General features: G+C 57.3%; 1 protein-coding gene across 4 annotated transcripts in view; it reads left to right on the top strand.

The window, feature by feature from the left end:
• Positions 1-22072, top strand: part of ELFN1 (extracellular leucine rich repeat and fibronectin type III domain containing 1) — an 86002-nt gene extending 63930 nt beyond the window's left edge. For 3 of the 4 annotated variants that reach the window (XM_032259855.1, XM_032259856.1, XM_032259854.1), the window contains exon 3: positions 18471-22072. In XM_032259855.1, the coding sequence (XP_032115746.1) occupies positions 18764-21256 (2493 nt within the window). In that variant the 5' untranslated portion in view covers positions 18471-18763 and the 3' untranslated portion in view covers positions 21257-22072. The remainder of the gene's footprint in view (positions 1-18470) is intronic. The other variant, XM_032259857.1, reaches the window with a different exon arrangement.
• Positions 22073-22536: the final 464 nt, after the last annotated feature.

The raw sequence follows: 22536 nt of genomic DNA, 5'->3' as shown, positions 1-22536 counted from the left end.
CATGCCCACCTGCCTGTGCTCTCCAGGGTCCCTGGATCCCCTGGGGTGAGGCAGCAGCTGCAGAGGGGACCCAGGCCTCCAGGGAGAGCTAGCCAGCCACTCATTTCTAGCCCAGGCTCTGTCCAGGGAGGGTCCCCAAGTCCCTTCCCTCTCACCTGCTCACCTGGGTACAGAGAGGTGGGTCAGTAGGAGGTGACAACCAGAGGCAGGGTGAGGGTGTCACCCCGAGAAGAGGGAACGGGCCATCATCCCAGCCTCAGGTGGGACATGAGCCCAGCTGTTAGTAGGGCTCGAAGGCTGGGATACCCCCTCCAACCAGAACTTTCCCCTGCACGCCCCAGGTTCTTCTATGGGGGACCCATGTCTGCTGAGACAGGAGCCAGCCTGGGTTCTTCCCATGGGTCCTTTTATTTAGTCCTCCCAGGGTCATTTTACAGATGAAAAGATTGAAGACCAGAGTGGGTGGGCCACTTGCCCAGGGGCACACAGCAACAAGCCACAGGATTGGTGTCCAGCATGGGGTTGGGCTATAGGATTCCGTCACTCTTGGTCTCTTCAGAGCCTCTGTGATCTATGCAGACAGCAACCCTATTCCATCCATCTTGGTTCCCCACCCCGAAGCACTCAATAAATACTGAGTGAATGAATGATTGCAGGAATGAAGGATGAATGAGAATGGGAAGAGGGTGGAGATGGCAGGTGTGAATCCCCAAGCTTTTGCCAGGCCTCTCCACCATGCAGCCTTACACTTCTCCCTGGGGTAGCTAGAAATGATGAGACAAAGTCTTTTATTCTGGAAGGGGTATGTCCTGAGTCTTTTATCCTGGTGGGGGTATCTCCTAAAGCTTAGACATTTCCAGGGGCTAGGAAACTAGGGTGGAATCCTCCCTTTTCTCTTTTCCATAGGAGCAGGGAGGGGAGCTAAGTCTTGGGACTTTAAGTAGTGGGATGACCCTATGGTCAGTCCTGGGCTGCCCCAGAGGAGTGACCCCAGGCTGTTCCCCAGCACCACTCAAGGGGCTTCCTTTCACTTCCTCATTCAATTTGAGGACTCCACTCCCTTTCCAGAATCTGTCTGCCTGGAAGCTTTGGCCTTTTCCAGTAGTCTTTTTGGTCACCCAGGGTGGTATGCAGTGGTGCGATCATGGCTCACTGTAGCCTCCACCTCCTGGGCCCAAGGAATCCTCCTGCCTCAGCCTCCCGAGCAGCTGAGACTACAGGCATGTGTCACCATGCCCAGTGGATTTATTTTTTGCAGAGATGGGGTCTTGCTTTGTTGCCTGGGCTGGTCTTGAACTCCTGGACTCAAGCAGTCCTCCCGTCTTGCCCTCCCAAAGCCCTGGGATTATAGGTGTGAGCTGCTGTGTGTCACCTCCACTAGTCCTTATTTCCAGCCTGTTGGACTTGTGAACGCCCAGGGAATGGGCCTTCTCTCCACCCTGTGTGCAGGGGAGGGGTTTGAGAGAGGCCAAGAGGTCCAAGCACTGCCCCTTTGTAGGGGCCGTATTCCATCCAGAGCCATTGAGAGGTAGGGCTGGACTTGAGTCCCAGGCCGTCCTGCTCCGCCCAGGGGCCTCTCTTTCTGCCTCTCCTACTCTAGATTGTGAGGACAGGCTTTCCCTTAGGACGCCAAACAGCGGTGAGAACAGGAGGTCTCCCCCAGTACCTGGGAGTGTCCTCTGCTCCTCAACCCCTCCCACGGGAGCCCAGCCCCTGCCCACCCCCTTCCCAGAGGCTCACTGACTAACCAGGGGCAGCCTCTTTCAGACCAACCCCATTCTTCAGCCTTTCATCTGTAATTAATGTTTGCTGTGCTATTAGAGAGATTCTTGATAGGGTCCGAGACACAGAGGGTTTGCAGAGCTCGCTGGGCCAGCAGAGGCCAGCTGGCACCCAGTCCTCCTCACTCAGGGTCCTGGCCACCTTCCCTCCCAGAAAGCCACTGCCCCAACGCTCAGGGTCCCCTGGTTTGGGGCACCTCCTGGGCTTTGTTCACCATCCCCCCACCTTTCATTCTGTCCCCGCAAATCCCACCGACGGCTTTGCAGACCACTTCACAGCCCTGGCAGCACGCAGCATGTGCATTTCCTCACGTCCCCCCTCCAGGAACCCACAGGGTGATATCAGTATTCTCAGTTTTCAGAAGAGAGAAAACAGAGGCTGGGAAAGATCCAGTGTTTTGTGAGCATCGGAAACGGAGTGTGAGGATCCAGCCCTGCCTGGGTTCAGCTCCTGTCAGGAAGGGGGTTTTCACACCAGCTCCTCCGTGTGCCCAGTGTGTTCACAAACACCACCACATCTCACTTGCATGACGGTCCTGTTAGCGGCTATCAATGGCCCCATTTGTCAGAAAGGTAAATCAAGGCTCAGAGGTTAAGGACATTCTGCAAATCACCCAGCTGGGGAGCAGCCGGCTGCTCAGGAGGCAAACTCAGCTTAAAGCCCAGCTCTGGCTGGGCGCGGTGGCTCACGCCTATAATCCCAACACTTTGGGAGGCCAACGCAGGCAGATCATGAGATCAAGAGATCAAGACCATCCTGGCCAACATAGTGAAACCCCATCTCTACTAAAATACAAAATTTTAGAGATTGCACCACTGTACTCTAGCCTGGGGCCTGGTGAGAGTGAGATGGCTGTCTCCAAAAAAAAAAAAAAGTTCAGCTCCTTCTGCCCCGTGGAACTGGTGCTGCCCACCTCCCTCCCTCCCTCCCTCCCTGCCTCCCTCCCTCCCTCCCTCCCTTCCTCCCTCCCTTCCTCCCTTCTTCCCTTTCTCCCTTTCTTTCTCTTGTTCTCTCTTTCTGACAGAGTCTCACTCTGTTGCTCAGGCTGGAGCGAAATGGTACAGTCTCAACTCACTGCAACCTCCACCTCCCGGGTTCAAGCGATTCTCCTGCCACAGCCTCCCGAGTAGCTGGGACTATAGGTGCCTGCCATCACAACCAGCTAAATGTTTTTGTATTTTTTTTTTTTTTTTTAGTAGAGACAGGTTTCACTGTATTAGCCAGGATGGTCTCTTGATCTCCTGACCTTGTGACCCGCCTGCCTCAGCCTCCCAAAGTGCTGGGATTACAGGCATGAGACACTGTGCCCAGCAGGAGCCCTCCAATTTTCCGGTGGATTCTTAGAGCCATATTTCAGCCCCCTGTGGTGGATGGGGAAAGTGAGCGTGGAGGGTGCCTGGGATCCCCACCCACTCCTTCTTACTTGAAGACTTGGGTTTGGCATGAGTCCGTGATCTGCACTACCTGACCAAGTCCTAGCCCCCAGGGGCTCCGTGCAGGCTTCTTTTGCTCAGGTTTCTTGGGTCCAGTGCTGGGAAGGGCTCAGCAGGTGTTTCACCTCTGCTCAGCCTCGGCTCCTTCACTCCCAAGCCAGTGCCACAGCCCTGGCCTCTCTGTCTCGGCAGGACCACACCCCCCACCACCTAGGTCTCACAGCAGGGTGTTGAGAAAGTCGCTTTTCTCAAAAGTAGCTGGCGTAGCCGGTCTAGCTAGGACCTGTGCCCAGGACAGACAGGGCCTTGCTTCTACCAGCACCATTGGTCAAGGCTATCTCAGGCCAGCCCAGGTTCAGGGGTGCTGAGCTAGACCCTGTGTCCCAGCAGGGGATATCAAAGTCTCTGCAGACTGCAGGTAGGAGGTAGAGACGCAGCCGTCTTTTGCAGACGGGGTCTACCCTAGCACTCCTGCCTTGACCCCCTTTAATTCCTGCCTGTGTTCCTTTTCTCCTGTGCTAGAATGGCCGTCCCGAGGGGGCTGAGATTACAGTTTGCTTGTTTTGTATTCTCTGTGCCCTCCCCTCCCTAATGCCTACTGGGATATCCATCTGCCAGTTGGATGCCTTGGCACATAGACCCAGGAGGTGGGCAGGGTGGTCTCACAGGCCCAGCCTCCCAGGCAGGGAGCTGGAGTTTCCCTCCGAGGCCCTTGGCAGCTCCAGACGGCAGCCCCTCCCAGGCGCCATCTCCGAATCTGCCACATCAGACGCCTTCCAGGCTGTCGTGAGCACTCCCAGAGGAGGCCTCTCTGTCGTTTACCCTACTTTGAGCTGACCCTGAATCATGAAAATCTGGAAAGCACAGAAGACAAATCAGGGGTGACATTTCCCTTGAGAAAATGATCATTTGCTTTACAAAGCGGTGCGTGGTGTTTGCCCTCAGTGCTTCCTGGAACACATCCACTGGGGAGGGGGCCTAAGCCCACAAAGCCGGGGGGGGGGTGGGGGCTTCCAGCTCAAGCAGTGTTTGATGATCCAGAGAAGGAAGCCAGGACAGCCTCAAACCCCAAACCAGCCAAGACCCCGCAGGAAATGAAACCCCACCTTGATCTCACTCAAGAATACTGGATCAAAAAAGCCTCAAAGACACTCAAGGAAATCCAGTTCCACAGAATACCGCAGAGATAAGAATCTGCCATGATTAATGTAGAATTTATACAAAGAATTCAAAGTTGGCTTAATATTAATCTATTAATAAACTACACAGTATCCGCAGGTCAGCTGTAATGCACATTCATAATGACGAAAGGCGTTTGATAAAATCCAGTGCCAATTTCAGATTTTAAAGTAACTGCTGGAAATAGAACCAGAAACATACTTCTTTATCGAAGTCAAGAATCTGTCTCAGTTCAACGGCCAGAGTCATTCTAGGTGATGAGATTTTTTAATGATTCCCATTCAGAAACTTTTATTAAAAAACAGCAATGCTTTCATCATTGTGCAGAAATTCTGGACATAGCAATAAGACACGAAACAGAATTAAATGGGATGTCTACAGGGAAGAATTGTAATTATTTGCTGACAATATGATTCAAGACCTTGGAAACCCAAGAGAACCAACTGAAAAAAAAATGACTTAATATAAAAATTTAATACAAAAGTGCTGGGCTGGAAATCAAACAAACATATACAGATCAATAATTTTCCTCTGTACTAACAACAGCTAATCGAGACACATAATTAAATAAATGGTCCCCACTTACAGTGTGGCACCAATAAAATAACAACAAAACCCTCACAATTCCCAGGATTAATTGACAAGAGAAATTAAGGATCATTATGAAAAACCCTATAAAGTTATCCTGAGACAGATCAAAGAAAACAAGAATGGTGAGATGTGCCGTGTTGCAATATTACCTGAAAATTCTTCCAGAATTAATTTATAGGCTTAAATGCAATCCTGTCAACAGGTTGGTGGCGTATTTTACAAAGCGAGATAAAAAAATCTTTCTGAAAGTTCACCTGAATGAATACTCAAATGACAAGAGTAAAGAAGTGCAGAAAAGGGAGAATGATACAGAAGTCTTTCCTGCCAGATATGGAAGTTTATGACAGAGTTACGATGATTGAAATTGTGCTGAAATTGGTAAAAGGAGAGGGGAGGTGTTATTAATAGAACAGGAGAAACGGTCCACACAGACGCCTCATGAGATGGTGACCGTATGACAATTTATTGCCTCAAATAGGATAGAGTGACAAGGAGATATATTCATCATTTTACCAGGAAGTAGACATGTGCAGTGCCCATCCCAGGAAAACCATAAAATATAGTTGCCTTCTTTTATTTGTTTATATATTTTTTGAGACAGAGTCTTGCTGTGTTGCCCAGGCTGGAGTGCAGTGGTGTGATATCAGCTCACCACAACTTCTGCCTCTTGGGTTCAAGTGATTCTCCTGCCTCAGCCTCCCAGTAGCTGGAATTACAGTCCCCCGCCACCACACCCAGCCTAATTTTTGCATTTTTAGTAAAGACAGGGTTTTGCCATGTTGGCCAAGCTGGTCTCAAACTCCTGAGCTTAGGTGATCGGCTTACCTTGGCCTCCCAAAGTGCTGGCGTGAGCCAGGGCGCCCGGCCTGGTTACCTCCCTTTATAGGCAGCTATGGAGTTAATATCTCCCTGGATTCATTCAGCATGCATTTCCTGCTCGTTGCCTGGAAAGGAAGCTCCCCAGCTCCTACCCTACCTGCCCTGAGCTTTCAGTGCAGAATGTGGACTCTAGGTGGAGAGAGACGGGAATCAGATCCCGGCAGCACAAGGTCACAGAGGGGCAAGTGCAGGCAGCTATGATTATAGACGGGAGGTTCCAGCCCCAATCTGGGCTCTGAACAGAGAAGCCCAGTGAGTGGGGGAACACTGGGGTGGTGGGAGGGACTCATGTCCCACGCAGAGGAAACAGCGTGTCAGCAAAAAGTCAAGAAGCCCGGGCCAATCACAGCCTTATAGGACAAAATGAGAGGGTGACAGACAGCAAGGACCCTCACTGAGACCTGGTCAGGGGCCCCCGCTTGAGACGGAGTCTCATTGTATCACCAGGCTTGAATGCAGTGGTACAATCTCTGCTCACTGCAACCTCAACCTCCCTGGTTCAAGCAGTTCTCCTGCCTCAGCTCCCGAGTAGCTGGGACTACAAGTGCGCACCACCACGCCCGGCTAATTTTGTTTGTGTTTTTAATAGAGACGGGGTTTCACCATGTTGGCCAGGATGGTCTCAATCTCCTGACCTTATGATCCACCCACCTCGGCCTCCCAAAGTGCTGGGATTACAGGCGTGGGCCACCGTGCCCAGCCCTGATCAGTTTTAAGTGCGGACTCCCTCCAGGGCACTGGGGAGCCACATAAGGTTGCAGGGGGTAGGAGGAGAGGCTGGAGACGCCCCAGCCTAGGTGGAGATGGAGCACCAGAAATCAACCCAAGTGAGCAGATTACTCAACAGAGTGTCAGGGCAATTTGTTGCCTATTTGGGGGATGGGAGAAAATCAATTCTGAGCCTTCTTTACGCCAGAGAAATAGTTTCCAGGTAATTGACAGTTAAATGTACGAATCCAAACAGTAAAGAGGTTGGCAGACGGAGGTGGATGTCCCAGCTCAGGATGGCGTGAGTTCCCCAAGCCGCAGAGCGGTGGAAGCCATGTCAGTGGGGAGAAATTTGCCCCCACAGAGCTGCTGACATGCAAGTCAGCAAGTCAAAAGCCAGCGTCTCCAGGCTGTGGCACCGGCTTTGTCTGCAGAAACCTCTTTCCTGGGAGGTGAGCTCAGGCCACAGCAGGGACAGTGCTAAACAGAAGCTTCGAAGAAAGGCCGTGTGATGAGGTTGAGAGATGCCACATTTTTATTTTCTTTGTTTTTGAGATGGAGTCTCACTTTGTCACCAGGCTGGAGTGCGGTGTTGCCATCTCAGCTCACTGTAACCTCTGCCTCCTGGGTTCAAGCGATTCTTGTGCCTCGGCCTCCCAAGTACTGGGATTACAGGTGCCTGCTACCATGCCCGGCTAACTTTTTTGTACTTTTAGTAGAGATGAGGGGGGTTTCACCATGTTGGCCAGGCTGGTCTCGAACTCCTGGCCTCCAGTGATCCGCCCGCCTCAGCCTCCCAAAATGCTGGGATTGCAGGTGTGAGCCACCACACTCAGCCCGAATTTTATTTTCACAACTCAGCCAGATCCAGCTGAGGTTCCTTGGCAGCTGAACACCAGTCCCCAGGACACACAGCAAACGACAGGTAGCCTGGGGGAGTGGAAATTGTGTGAACGTGTGGCCAGGGAAGCCTCCTGGGAGGAGTGACAGGTCTCGTGGGCGCTGATGAGCATGGGAACAACAAATGCCTTCCCTGTCATCTTGAGGCACGAGGTGCCCTGGGAAGGACAGTAATGGCCTCGTGATGTTGTGTCAGCATCCTTGGGGTTGTGATAGAACTTTCTAGTAACAGACAGGAGATGGCACCACTTCCGACTGTGGAGACATCCTGGTCACTGGGCTTACCCCGGGTTGGGCCACTTCCTGCCTGGGGCGGCCACATCCCAGACCTATCCCAGCCCATCTTCCGTGGCTGATACCTCATAGGCTAGACTTTGCGTAGTCATTTATTTCCTTTATTAATTTAATGTTTGAGGGCTCATTTCTAACCTTCAAAACCATACCCCAAATCTCCAGCACAATTGATAGCCACAAGGAAATACACACAGATTCAGTCATCATGGTAACGGTGCTGTGAGGCAGGACCTGTGCATGCAAAGGCCTGGCCTGGTGAATGGGCTTGCCAACAGCCCACAGGCCTACGCACCTGTGCCTGGGAGAGGGGAACCAGGCCTCAGTGCCCCCCCACACCAAAGGGTCTTTCCAGCGTCTTAGGAGGCAGTCCTATTCTACCACCAGGCTGGGTTCCAAGCTCAGAACAGGGACAGATCTGCAAGCTTGCGATCACCAGAAAGGCTTTTCCAGAATTCAGGGGCCTCTGGAGCTCAGGGTACTACTAGGAAGAGCAGAACCAACACCTCTCTGCCTTTAGTCTCAAACCTGCCATCCCTGAAAGCAACTGAAGAGATTCAGGTCAGACTAAAGATAGAACTTCCCACTGCCAGGGTTATGAGGGTGTGGTGGAGAAAGTGCCAGGCATCCTTGGACACCTAGACCCTTGCCTGGCTTAAGTGATGCGCTTTCCGAGAGCGGTGGGAGGCTGACCAGTGTTCCTAGAGCGGGTCACGTCATCCCTCCTCTCCCGGGGCCAGCCAGCCACCCACACCCCACATCCCTGCCAGCGCCGGAGCGGGGAACCATTGCAAAGTGATTTCTCCCTCCAACGGCGCCATACATCATGTTTTTTAATTTAAAAGATGCCCCGTGGAAGCATAACAGACCATTAAATGTTTGGGTCTCTAATTAACTCCAGAGCAGCCTGGGGCTGTGGGCCGGAGGTAGGGCGGCAAAATAAGCCTGGCACATCCCAGGGGGCCGCACTCAGGGTCCCAGCCCCAGTCCTGAGCCCTCCCCGCTCTGGTTGGGAGGAGGCAGAGGGGACCAGGCACCCCCCTTCCCCACCTGCCATGGCCAGGGCCTTGGGGAGGGGCTGCCTCACCCAGCCCTGCGCTCCTCCTCCAGGGCCTGCCTGTGCACATTCTGGGGTGGGGCAGAAATCTGCATATTTACTGTTTTTTATTTCTGAGACAGGATCTCACTCTGTCACCCAGGCTGGAACACAGTGGGACAATCACAGCTCACCACAGCCTCGACCTCTTGAGCCTGAGGGATCCTTCTGCCTCAGCCTCCCAAATAGCTGGGACCACAGGTGCACACCACCACACCTGGCTAATTTGAAAAAATTTTTTTGTCAAAATGGGGTCTCACTATGTTGCCCAGGCTGGTTTCGAACTCCTGGGCTTAAGCCATCCTCCTGCCTCAGCCTCCCAAATTGCTGGAGTGACAGGTGTGAGCCACCATGCCCACTTTGGGAATCTGCATTTTTAAGCAGCAGCGGAGTGGGTGCTGCTGCCTTCCTGGGCCTTACTGTGGGGGAGTCTCAATTTCCTGGCTGGACTTTCCCACGTTGAGCCTCTGTTTCCCCATCTGTCCAACTGAGGTAATAGTAACCTTTGCCTCTCTGAACACCGGGGAGGGGCTCTGCCTGTGGGAGGCATGGCACACAGGTGGACTGTGGAGGAAACAGTTTTCCTCTGTTGCAGACTCGTAGGGTGTTCCTGTTCTCGGGGGAAGGAGGAGCCCTGAGGCTCCCATGAGTCTCGTGGATGGCCCAAAGGTCTCACAGCAAGGTGGTCAGGCACTCGGCAGGGTCCCCACAGCCTCTCGACCTTCCCCAGCGCTCACTGAGCCCTTGCGGGGTGGGGATGTGGTGCAGGCTGTGGTCTCCTGTCCTACTCCCCAGCCCAGCCTCCTGGAGGGCAAAGCCGAGGTCAGGGACCTGCCGGACCCAACCCTGTGGCCATGTCCCCAGGAGCCAGCCCCACTGAGTCTGCCCTCCCAGCCCTGGCCTTACCTGCAGCCTGTGCCAGCCCCCACTGCACAATAGGATGGGAGCAGGGAGCGGAAGAGAAGGCCAGGCCTGGGGGCCATGTAGAAGTCCCCAGATCTGGCAAGAGCCCTCAGTGGGCCCCTCTGTGTGGGTTCCAGGGCCAGAAAATGCTGGGATTGCAGGCGTGAGCATGCATGAAGGAAAACCCACATGCATCCAGCGTGCGGCTCCATCTCCCACACTATCTTGCACTGACCTCTTCTCCCCTACTGAGGAGGAAGTGAGTGTCTACTGGGCACCTTCCTGTACCCAGCGTCATGCCAGGAGCCTTAAGTAACTGGTGATACATCCCCACCACACCCCTGGGAGCCAGACACCATGATGGTCTGTGTTTGACGGATGAGGGGACTGAGGCTAAGAGAGGTTAAGTGGCATGCCCAAGGTCACACAGCAGGTGCATGGCAGAGCTGACACTTCTCCTGGCTACCATGGTTCTGTGCCCCCTGACGCAGCAGGTGGACTGGCAGGCCTCCCACCTGCTCCTAGCTGGGCCAGGTCACCATGGCAGGCCTTGTGGCTCAAGGCCCGACCGCTCTGAGACGCCCATCACTCCCCCATGGGCTCTGCGGCAGAGCCCAGGGAGACAGGTCCTGGCAAGAGCCAAGCTGCAGAGGCAACATGATCTGTTGGCAAAACATTGGAACGATGAAAAGTTATCGATCTATAGCTTTCCACCCATCTCCCCGCCTACCCCTCGTGCCTGGCCCTCCGCCGTTTTCCCCTGGAGCTGGAAAGTCCGCTCCATCAGCAGAATCCGTCCAGTCCTGGCCCTGGCCCCAGACCAGCCCTGGCCTCTCGTCTGGTTTCAGTGATCGAGGAGAGGAGCAATATTTTTAGACAGATGCACGCCCGTCCCAGCACGGCTGCTGTGATTATGCAAATCCAGTCGTAAGGAGTTTAAAAGCCTGGAACCACCATATTTCTTGATTTCATTAGTGATGACACAGGCTGCAGAAGGAACTCGGTGCCCGCCTCACACACAGTCCCTACCGTCCCCTAGGTGACAGGGGTGCTCTCTGCAGGGACAGTGTGCGTGGCTGTGTGAGTGTGATCATGAGACATCACGAGGGCTCCAGCCAGGGAAACACCAGGCCCCAGACACAATCCCAAGAGTCTTGGAGGTGCCTGGTTCAATGATTTCATGTTAGAATGGGGGAAACTGAGGCCTGGAGACAGGAATTGGAGATGACCCGGGACTCTGGCTCTGGCCGGATGCCTGGCCTCTCCTGCTTTGGCCAGTTCTCCCAGAAGCTCCAGTACTCAGAGGGGAGAGGGTCTCCCAGGAGAGGGTTCTCAGGGAGCAATGCCACGCTCTCTCCTCCCTCCCACCCCTTCTGAGCAGAGAGGCCCAGGTAGCGGGGATGACCTGGTGGAAGCACAGGCTCCTCTCCCAGCTCTCAGGCCGCTCCACCTGGCCCCGCTACCCCTGCAGCCCCACCTCCCACCTGGCATTGCCCACCACTACCCTCACCCTGGGTACCCCACACACCCTGGAGGGGCCTCCTGCCTTCATTACTCAAACACACCTCCTCTGCCTGGGATACCTGTCACCCTCCTTCCCTAACAAACTCCTATTCATCCGCTGGGGCCCTTTGAGCAGTAGGTCCTGCCAAAGCCCTGCCTGGTTACCTGCCGTCCTGCACACCTCCCTAGCTCCGGCCAGGCCTCCTTTTTCCCTGCAGGCCCCACTCTGGTCTGTAAGCCCTTCAGGGGCCCCGTGGCTCCTAAATGTCCAGTGCCTGGCAACCCATCTTGAGTGGACAGAGCAAGGTCAGGAGGCGGACACAGGCTTTCCTGCTCCAGGTCTCAGGGGCACGGCAGGTGGGAGACCAGCTGGCCCCCAGCCCTGAATCCCAGCAGATTCCAGCTGGAGTCTGGGTCTTTTCTGCTGCCCAAGGGGCTGGGTCCCACCATCAGATGCTGAGCCACTCCCTCCACCCATCTAGGAGAGAGTGCTGCTTCAGGAAGGTCAAGTGTGCCTAATACTTGGTCCTTTTGAGTGTCCTGTCCACCTTCAATGTTCCCTGAAGTGGCCAGCTCATTCCATCAGGGGCATTCCCGCTCACACCACCTCCCCGCAGCTCTGCCTTCTGTACCAGCTCCTGTTTGAACACCCCTGGTGACGGGGTACTCACTACCTCTCACAACTTGTTGGACAACTCTTTAGCAACTGGGTCCCAGGAGTGCTCCTGTTACCAGAGGCCACTGGTGGTTCCTGCCCTTTCTCACCCTCCAGATGGGCCAAGAGCTCAGCACATTTCCAGGGCCACCTGGCCTGAAGTCTGACCCCTTTCTCTGTTCTCCTGGCTTTTGTGTCTATACCCCAATCAGCACTTGCTGTGGATAGGATGTGCCGGCCGCCTCTTCCAGCTCCCCCCAGGCCCTGGCTATGCAAGGCAGAGCTGTCCCAAGATGGAGGCCCAGGAGGCCTGGGCAGGGCAGATGTCCCAAAGACAGCCAAGGTGTCAGTGCAACGCATCCTGGGTGCTGAGCAGACTCGGCAGTGGCTATAAGTGAACGCAATGGTTCTGGGAGCCCATCTCCCCAACTAGCCCAGGGGACCTTGGCAACACCTTTCACTCGAGGGGCTTCCCACCTGGACCACGGAGGGCATGTGGTTCTGTGTCCCATGGTGTGGCCTGTGCTGCTCTTGTGGCTGCCCAGGGCCAGGCATGTGGAGGCCTCTCTCCATCTCAGTGGGGGGTGTCAGACTGAAGCTGGTGGGGACGTGCACTCCTGACCCTACCAGATGTGTGCAACGTGACCTGAGTGTCCAGTCCTGGCTGCCAGACCAGATGAGAGCTGGCGGGGCATGGCCCAAAGCTGAGATGCAGAACTCCCTGTGGGAACCTCATCTCCTTCCCAAGGGGGTAACAGCTCCTATAGGCTTGATCAAACATGAAAAGGATGGCCGGACGTGGTGGCACACACCTGTGATCCCAGTGCTTTGGGAGGCTGAGGCAGGAGGATGGCTTGAGTCCAGGAGGTCAAGGCTGCAGTGAGCTATAATTGCACCACTGCGCTCCGGCCTGGGCAACAAAGTGAGACCTATCCCTTTAAAAAAAAAAAGGAAGCTAACGTTTGTGAGAAACCACAAGCCCTTTGGGAGTTTTTACTCCCATTGGACAGAAGAGAAAACAGAGCTGACGCATCCCAGCCTGTGTGCAATGTGGCCTGAGTGTCCAGTCCTGGCCGCTGGGCACCGAGCTGGCCCTGGGATGCCACAGCAGTGACCAGGATGCACAGCTCCTGCTTTTGTGGAAGCAGGAGGAGCTCCACCATGAATTAAAAGTAAAGAATCAAGTAGGACATCAGGGAGAGAGAAGTGTCAGGATCTAAACTAGGTAGGGGGCTAAGAGTGAGTTCAGAGTGCAGAGTGAGGAGAGCTTCTGCGTCTCGGAGTGAATGACAGGAGGGAGCTGGAGCTTCCCAGGCACAGGGGCGGCTGGTGCAGGACCTTCAGCCAGGAAGGGGCTGTGCATCAGGGGAAGGGGAGTAAGAAGGGGCAGAGGCCGATTGGTGGGCACTGGAGATGGTGTTTGGAGGCCGGATTCTCCTCTCCGCACAGAGGACTGGATGTCCTTAGGGCTGCATGAGGATGGGGTGGCGGGCCCGCCTTGGTAATTATCGAGGCTCCTTCCAGCCACGGAGGGAAAGTGGATTGGGGTGCAGGAGATGAGGTGGAGCCATGAGTGTTGTCACCGCCGGAGGTGGGTTTGGGCGTTTTGGACCAGGGTGGTCGTGGTGGGAGTGGAGTGATTCCGGATGCTTCTGCAGGTGGAGTGGATGGTGCCACAGTTGGACCAGGTGTGGGGGGAGGTAAGAGAGGAGTGTAGGGGGTGGCCTCGACTTTCAGTGGAAGAATGCAGTGAATGCTGAGGCAAGGAGATGCCAACTGGGGCAGGAGCTGAGAGCAGCCACTTAGACGCCACGGGGAAGAATCTTCAAGTTGAGATAGATCGGGAGTCGGCCACACGGAGACAAGACCACAGGGAACAAGACCCCTGGGCGTGCTTGGGGGAGGAGGCAGTGAGGACCCAGCCTGGCCTGGAACAGGTGGAGTCGGGGAAGGTGAAGGAGCCTGGATGGAGAGGGTGTTGGCTGGGACACCAGAGCCGAAAGGGCTGCAGGAGGGAGCCGGCAGCTGTTTGTGCCAAGGGCTGCCGAGAGGCTGGGAAAGACAAAAGTGGGCACTGCAGGGTAGAGGTCACCGGTGACCTTGCTGAGAGCGGCTCAGAGGGCCCAAAGGGGGGCGCTGGACTGGGCAGGGCTGAGGATGGAAGAGGAGGTAAGGAGGGGGATGGAAACCGCTGGCGATCCTTCCAAGAAAACCTGCCTCGATGAGGCAGAGGCCAGAGGGTCAAGTTTGTTTGTTTCATGGAAGGTTCTAGAACTATGAGTTCCAATATAGCAACCACAACCCCGTTTCCGGCGCTCCAGAGCCACATGGGACCCATGGCCGCCCTGTTGGATGGTGCAAGTACAGAACCTCTGTGCCATCCAAGAAAGCTACGTGGACTTTCTTGGTGTTGCAGAGGGCTGGAGGTATCAGAGAGACCTGGGGGGTGTCCATTCCAGAGGGGCCATGGCCTCTGTGTGTCCCTGAGGCAGGAGGTCAGGCCCCAGGAGCAGGTGCAGACAGGCTGAGCAGAAGGGGAGCACCTTTGAGGCTGAGGAGAGGAGAAGCCCTCCCGAGGGGCTGTGGGCCTGCCAGCCTCCCTGGGGCCTTATGGTCCACATCCACACAAGGCCCTGGGTCTGAGGCTGCAGGTGTGCTGCGGAGGGCAGGGCTGGAGCCAGGTGTGCACAGGAGAGCGATGCCCGTGCAGGGTCTCTGCACCTGCCCTCCCCGCTGGCCAGCACTCCTTTCTAGAAATGTTTAATAAGGGGATCATTGGATGCAGCGTGCAAGGCAGGTGTGAGTGTGGATCAGTAAGGGCACGGGCTTGGGGGGTGTCGAGAATGACAGTGAGTGAGCCCAGCTGGAAAGGGCCGTGGGAGGGCCTGTGCTTTACACAGAACCTTCCTAGGTGGTTCCCTGTTTCCTGTGTCGGGGCCACAGCCTCTGCCCCTGGGGGCTCCCCGACCCAGGGGTGCCTCTCAAACCCCTCCTAGTGCAGACCTGTCCAGCCTGTCCCCCCAGCCCCCAACAGGAGGCTGCACAGGGCTGACTCACAGTGTGACCTTGGACAAGTCCTTCTCTCTCTGGGCCTCAGTTTCCCTGCCATAAAGTGAGCTGCAGAGTGAAAACTTTGGGGTCCCTCAGCCGGGTGCAGTGGCTCACACCTGTCATCCCAGCACTGTGGGAGGCTGAGGCAGGTGGATCACCTGAGGTCAGAAGTTCGAAACCAGCCTGACCAATATGGTGAAACACCATCTCTACTAAAAGTACAAAAATTAGCTGGGTGTGATGGCAGGCACCTGTAATCCCAGCCACTTGGGAGGCTGAGACAGGAGAATCCCTTGAACCCAGGAGACAGAGGTTGCATGAGCCAAGATTGCACCACTGCACTCCAGCCTGGGTGACAGAGCAAGACTCATCTCAAAAAACAAAAAAAAAAAAAAAAAGAAAATTTTGGGGCCCCTCCAAAGCTGGCGCCATAGAGGAGGCAAAATCCATGCCTCCTAAGAGGCAGCAGGCCCACCCTTTCTCACTGGCAGGGTGCTGGCCACACTGGGGAGTCCTGCTCACACGCCCTGAAGATCTTCCTGCCCAGGAGACTTGATAGTAAGGTCAGGCTGAGAGGGGGAGCAGGGGGAGGACTCCCCAAGCCTCTGCAGGCCCCAGGCCCCTGCTCACCTGGACTCTGGAGCAGAGGCAGAGCAGGAAAGTGGGGGTTGGACACTGGGCTGGGGACAGCCTGCCTCCCTCATCACACAGGCTGCCCAGCCCAATGGAGCAGGGCTCAGAGCCGGGTGGAGAGGTGAGGCTGTGCTCCCAGCACCCCTCCCAAGGAGCCTGAAGCATAGATTCCTGGACTCACAATGCGGGGACTGGGACATGGTGGCAAGGAAAGGGCTGGCAGGGGAGCAACCAGGTGAGTGAGGAAGGGGGAGAGGGTCTGGCACCCAGCCAAGTCCTGGCAGTGTTGGCCACCTGTGCACACTTACAGTGTGTTTCCTGTGTACATGCAGCATGCCAGACATGCAGACTCCCATGCATGTGTGAACATGGGGAGGAAATCTGGGGGGCTCGGAGCTGCACCGTTCTACCCCCACCTGCCTCCACGCAGCCCCAGACACACCAGGGCCCCAGGGCTGGCTGCCCAGACAGGGTGCCCTCAGTGACAGCTGCTCTGCCCAGTGCCCCAATGAGCATGGTCTGTATACTCATGTACACAAATGCCTGCCCTGTGCATACACACCTGTGCACATACACATGCAGACGGCCTGGCACACACATACAAGGGCTCACGGGTACCAAACACGTGTGGGTGGACATGGCATACATGCGTCCACAACACACATGCACACAAACACACACATGAACCCCATGTGCATGCAGCCCTCCAGCCCTGAGCTGCCGGGCCCAGGAGAACCTGGGCAACCCGGGCCCCGAGCCTCCTCTCTGTGCCTGCGATAAGGGCTTTTAGGCCCCATAATCCTCCTTACCTTGACTTTGGGTTATTTTGAGCAAGAGATTAAAGGTGATTACGATTGGGGCTGAGGCGCCACACCTCCTACACGCTTCCTGTGCAGCTGCTGGTCAGGCCCGCCCTTCCGGAGGCTGGGCACAGCCAGACGCCATCAGCCCCACACCGTCAGCCCCATGCCCTCGGCCCTCCCCCAACCAGCACGCACCTCTGCCTGAGACCTGGGCCCCCAAGAGGCCTGGGAGAGCTAAATCCCAGCGTTGGCACAGGTTGTCTGGGCACAGTGGAAGGATGGTGGGGAGGTGCGGAGGGGCTGGCATGGGCACGGGCAGGCGGGTGCACACGGCACACTGTGTGACAGTGACCAAGACACCGCTGACTCCCATGATGGTGGATTTCACATCCAATCAGACCACATGGGGACCCCATTGTCCCCAGCCAAGCTGCCCCCAGAGCCATTTCTGAGTGGGCCTAGTCAGATCCTGCCCGGCTGGGCTGGGATAGGCGTCCCCTGGCCTCTCCAGGCCAAGCCCTGGGTTAGCTCCCTGGGGCCTGCTAGGACCTCTCGCTGCAGCCCCCATGCCGTCTGACTTCTCCCTCTCTTTAAATCAGAAATAGACACTCTTCTCCAGGAGCTGGAACAAAATTGTTCTTTATGAAGTTTCCAAAGAGAGGAAAAAACCCATTTCACATCATTATTTTTTTTTCTCTAATTTAAACCGCTTCAGTGCAGACTAGTTGCAAACGTCAATATCAGTGAAATACACCCAGCTGGCTGCCTGCCAGGCCACGGCATGGTGACAGAGGCCGGCTGTAAATCCACATATTAATAAGCAAACACACACCCATTTCTCTATCCGTCAGGGCAAACACAGGCGGCCGAGAGGTAAGGCTGCACATCAGGGGCTCCCCTGCCTTGAGGTTGGTGGGGGAGGGTGTCTTCTGGGGAGCCGGAGCCCAGCACCTCCAGCCCTGTCTGCAGGGTCCTTCCTGCCTGGGGCTCCCTCCCCTATGACTTGATTGGCACATCGTCTGTGTGCGGGCTCAGGAGACACTAGGGAGATGGATGAGGCACCATCCTGCCTGGAGAAAATCAGGGTCCCGTGGAAGCGGAGGGATAAAGCAAAGGACTCCATGCGGTGGTGGGGAGGATGATGGGAGGGGCATCCAACTCCCCGAGGGACCTTGGAGCAGTCCCTCTCCCAGCCCGAGGAGGATGTGCAGAGCCCAGGAATGCTCAGCAGAGCAACCGGCTCTCTTCCTTCCAGAAGGGAGGCAGCCATGCTCCACCAAGGTGAGGTTCGGACAGTGCCAAGTCCAGTGCCAGGTAGACACCCTCAGAGACCAGACAGCCAGCTCATTTGGGGAAACTGAGGCCCAGAAGGGGCACGGCATGCCGGGGACACAGGGCAAGTGAGCTCAGACCGAGACCTGGCAGGTGCAAGTCCCCAGACAGGCCAGAATATCTCCCAGTGTCTACCCCCTAGAGGGCTGGAGAGAAGCCCACACCCTGGAAGGATTCTGGGGACTCCAGGCAGGTGTGCGGGTCAGCTCCTGCAGGCAACTCCTGGGGCATTGTGGCTGGGCCTCCCGGGAGCAGAAGTGCCAGGTGACAGGGATGGAGCCCAGCAGGGGCCTTCACATTCATGTCCTTGGCTGCAGTCGGCCAGCCAGCAGGAGAAGCCCTGTCACTCCTCAGCCAAGTGACTTTAGGCCACAGTCCCCTGTCTCAGTTTCCTCATCCAAACAGGGTTGCGCCGAGAGTGAAATGGGCTGCAGGGGTCTCAATTCTGGGCCATCAGTACCTTGGAGCCCAGCTGAGCAGGTAGTGCCTCATCCAGTTTGCAGATGAGGAAGCTGAGGCCGGGGAACCGAGGAGGCCCCTCCACTGGAGGTTGGAGCATTTCCTCCATTATCCTGGCCCATCTCAGGAACTCCTAGGGGCTTCTGTTCTCTTCTATGTTTTACAGAAGAGGCTCAGGGGGCTTAGCGGAGCAGGACTCAGGCTGCATTCAGAAGTCACCGCTGTGAGATGCCAGATGTCCCCTGACCGCTGCCTTCTCTTTTGTCTTGCAGCAGGAACGTCAGAGCAGGAGGAGCCAGTGGAGACATCAGGATACCCAGGCCCATGGGGCAGGAGGCCCTGGTCACCGCAGGATTGGGGTGGAAGACAAGAGGCTGCCAGCTGTGAGGGAGGCACTCTCCCTCCCGGCGCTTGCGCCTCGCGGCCATGTGGTTTGGGACAGGACACCCCTGAGAGTACAGGCACCTCCCCCTCCCACCCCTCCATCCCTTCAGGGGCCACCACCTAGCCCTCCACCCGGTCCCCCTGGGCAGGCTGAGTAGGGGCTCCCTGCAGGGCGGTCCCGATGGCCGGGCTCAGGTGGGGCGCGCTGTGGGTGTGTGTGGCGGCTGCCACCCTGCTTCATGCAGGTGGCTTGGCCCGCGGGGACTGCTGGCTGATCGAGGGCGACAAGGGCTTCGTGTGGCTGGCCATCTGCAGCCAGAACCAGCCGCCCTACGAGGCCATCCCACAGCAGATCAACAACACCATCGTGGACCTGCGGCTCAACGAGAACCGCATCCGCAGCGTGCAGTACGCCTCGCTCAGCCGCTTCGGCAACCTCACGTACCTCAACCTCACCAAGAACGAGATCGGCTACATCGAGGACGGTGCCTTCTCGGGCCAGTTCAACCTGCAGGTGCTGCAGCTGGGCTACAACCGGCTGCGCAACCTCACGGAGGGCATGCTGCGCGGCCTGGGCAAGCTGGAGTACCTGTACCTGCAGGCCAACCTCATCGAGGTGGTCATGGCCAGCAGCTTCTGGGAGTGCCCCAACATCGTCAACATTGACCTGTCCATGAACCGCATCCAGCAGCTAAACAGCGGCACCTTTGCCGGCCTGGCCAAGCTGTCGGTGTGTGAGCTCTACAGCAACCCCTTCTACTGCTCCTGCGAGCTGCTGGGTTTCCTGCGCTGGCTGGCCGCCTTCACCAACGCCACACAGGCCTATGACCGGATGCAGTGTGAATCACCACCCGTCTACTCCGGCTACTACCTCCTGGGCCAGGGCCGCCGCGGCCACCGTAGCATCCTCAGCAAACTGCAGTCGGTCTGCACCGAGGACTCGTACGCAGCCGAGGTGGTCGGGCCCCCCCGCCCAGTGCCGGGGCGCTCACAGCCGGGCCGCTCCCCACCTCCCCCACCTCCCCAGGAGCCCAGTGACGCGCCCTGCAGCGACGACGAGTGCTTCTCCGGGGACGGCACCACGCCACTGGTGGCCCTGCCCACGCTGGCCACGCAGGCTGAGGCCCGTCCCCTCATCAAGGTCAAGCAACTCACGCAGAACTCGGCCACCATCACTGTCCAGCTGCCCAGCCCTTTCCACCGGATGTACACCCTGGAGCATTTCAACAACAGCAAGTCCTCCACTGTGTCCAGGCTGACCAAGGCCCAGGAGGAGATCCGCCTTACCAACCTGTTCACGCTCACCAACTACACCTACTGCGTGGTGTCCACCAGCGCCGGGCTGCGCCACAACCACACCTGCCTCACCATCTGCCTGCCCCGGCTGCCCAGTCCACCCGGTCCGGTGCCCAGCCCCTCCACGGCCACCCACTACATCATGACCATTCTGGGCTGCCTCTTCGGCATGGTGCTGGTGCTGGGCGCCGTCTACTACTGCCTGCGCAGGCGGCGGCGCCAGGAGGAGAAGCACAAGAAGGCCGCCTCGGCTGCCGCGGCCGGAAGCCTGAAGAAAACCATCATTGAGCTCAAGTACGGGCCGGAGCTGGAGGCGCCCGGCCTGGCCCCGCTCTCCCAGGGCCCGCTGCTGGGCCCCGAGGCCGTGACGCGCATTCCCTACCTGCCGGCGGCCGGCGACGTGGAGCCGTACAAGCTGGTGGAGAGCACGGACACGCCCAAGGCCAGCAAGGGCAGCTACATGGAGGTGCGCACTGGGGACCCTCCGGACCGCAGGGACGGCGAGCTGGGCCGGCCAGGCCCCGACAGCCAGAGCTCGGTGGCCGAGATCTCCACCATCGCCAAGGAGGTGGACAAGGTCAACCAGATCATCAACAACTGCATCGATGCGCTCAAGTCCGAGGCCACCTCGTTCCAGGGCGTCAAGGCGGGGCCGGCGTCCGCCGCGGAGCCGCCGCCGCTGGTGCTGCTGTCCGAGCCGCTGGCCGCCAAGCACGGCTTCCTGGCGCCCGCCTACAAGGACGCCTTCGGCCACAGCCTGCAGCGGCACCACAGCCTGGAGGCGGCCGGGCCCCCGCGCGCCGGCACCTTGTCTTCCGGCGGCTCCGCACGCAGTCCCCGCGCCTTCCGCCCCGAGGCCGTCGGGGTGCATAAGGGCGCGGCCGCCGAGGCCAAGTACATCGAGAAGAGCTCCCCCGCCGCGGCCGACGCCATCCTCACCGTGACACCCGCAGCCGCCGCGCTCCGGGCCGAGGCCGAGAAGGGCCGCCAGTACGGCGAGCACCGGCACTCGTACCCCGGCCCGCACCCTGCGGAGCCGCCCGCGCCCCCCGGGCCACCGCCGCCAGCCCATGAGGGTCTGGGGCGCAAGGCGTCCATCCTGGAGCCCCTGACCCGGTCACGGCCCCGCGACCTGGCCTACTCGCCGCTGTCCCCGCAGTACCACAGCCTGAGCTACTCCTCCAGTCCCGAGTACACCTGCCGCGCCTCCCAGAGCATCTGGGAGCGCTTCAGACTGAGCCGCCGGCGGCACAAGGAGGAGGAGGAGTTCATGGCGGCCGGCCACGCGCTGCGCAAGAAGGTTCAGTTCGCCAAAGATGAGGATCTGCACGACATCCTGGACTACTGGAAGGGCGTGTCGGCCCAGCACAAGTCCTGAGCCCCCCAACCCCTCTCCCCCAGACCCGCGACGCCCACTGGACCAAAAAGGATACAGGATCCACCCAGAGACTCAGCACCAAACTCAACACACGCACAACACGACAGCAACTGTGAACGCCGGGGGCAGGGGGCCCTGCAGAGGCGAGGTGGGGGCGTGGGCAGGGACAGACCCGGGGGACACGTCCCCAGCTCATGTGGCCGCCCCGGGCAGCACATGTACACACACACACACACACACACACACACACACACACACACACAAGGGACTTCGGAAAACTGTGTCTTAGGGATGGGGGTGGGGGTGGGGATTTTTTTTCATTATCTTTCCTCTTTTGAGTCTTCTCTGCCTTTTCCTCTCTTTCTTTTCTTCCTTTTTTAAAAAAATATATAATAAAAGACAAGTTCTTTTAAAAAGACATAAAACACGGTCTGTCGGGGGTGTGGCCACCTCGGGGCCCCTGGCGTGATCTCCTCCGTCCGTGGTTTTCTGTGGATTCTCTGTCCAGTCTGTCTCTTCGTTGCCGCCTCCGGAGTTCACCACAGAGGGGCGGAGTCAATGCCGGCGGCCAAGCGGCCTCCGGAACTGGAACTGGCGCCCTGCTGGACTCAGGGTGGGTGGAGACTGTGCCTGTGGACGGCCGGGGTGGCCGGGAGGGCCGAGGGCGGGGAGGCACGTCCCCCAGCCCAGCCCCCCTGTACACTGTAGTCGTTCTATTGTACAGAAAAAAATATTTCTATATTTGCAATGTTTGCTGTAAAATGAGAAAGATAAAAAGACTATGTCTACTTAAAAAAAATCTGCGAAGGAAAAAAATCAAATGCTTGTTTGTCCTGGGTTTTTACTGTGGGTTTCAGGGGAAGAGTTGAGGTTTCTTTCATGTCCCGTTTAGGGGGTGGTTTTGTTGATTTTGGTCTTGGGGTGGGGGCACGCTGTGCTCTCAGTGAGAGCGTGGTGGGACCAAGGGGTGTGAGTGGAAGCCCTTGGGGAGGTGGGCGGCCCACACTGACTAGAGCATATCTGAGAGCCGTTGTGGACAGGGCAGGCAGGAGCCGAGCTCACATGGTGTGTCGGGCTGGGACACCCAGAGGCTCTTGGGTGAGGTTCCGGGTCAGCAGATCCTGTGGGTTTGCATGTGAGTGAGTGTGAGTGTGGGGTGGTTGGAGGGTGGTCTGAGGGTGGGTTCCCCTGCTGTGACCAGAGCCCCACCTATAGGAAGTGCCCAGAGATCCCTGATTCTGCAGGGGTCTCTCGGGATGCTGAGCCTGGAGCCAAACCCT

The sequence above is a fragment of the Sapajus apella genome, unplaced genomic scaffold, assembly GCF_009761245.1.
Source record: "Sapajus apella isolate SASKATOON/1434 unplaced genomic scaffold, GSC_monkey_1.0 scaffold112, whole genome shotgun sequence".
NCBI lineage: Eukaryota > Metazoa > Chordata > Mammalia > Primates > Cebidae > Sapajus > Sapajus apella.
Note: the sequence above shows the minus strand (reverse complement) of the source record. Positions and strands in the feature narration are given on the sequence as shown.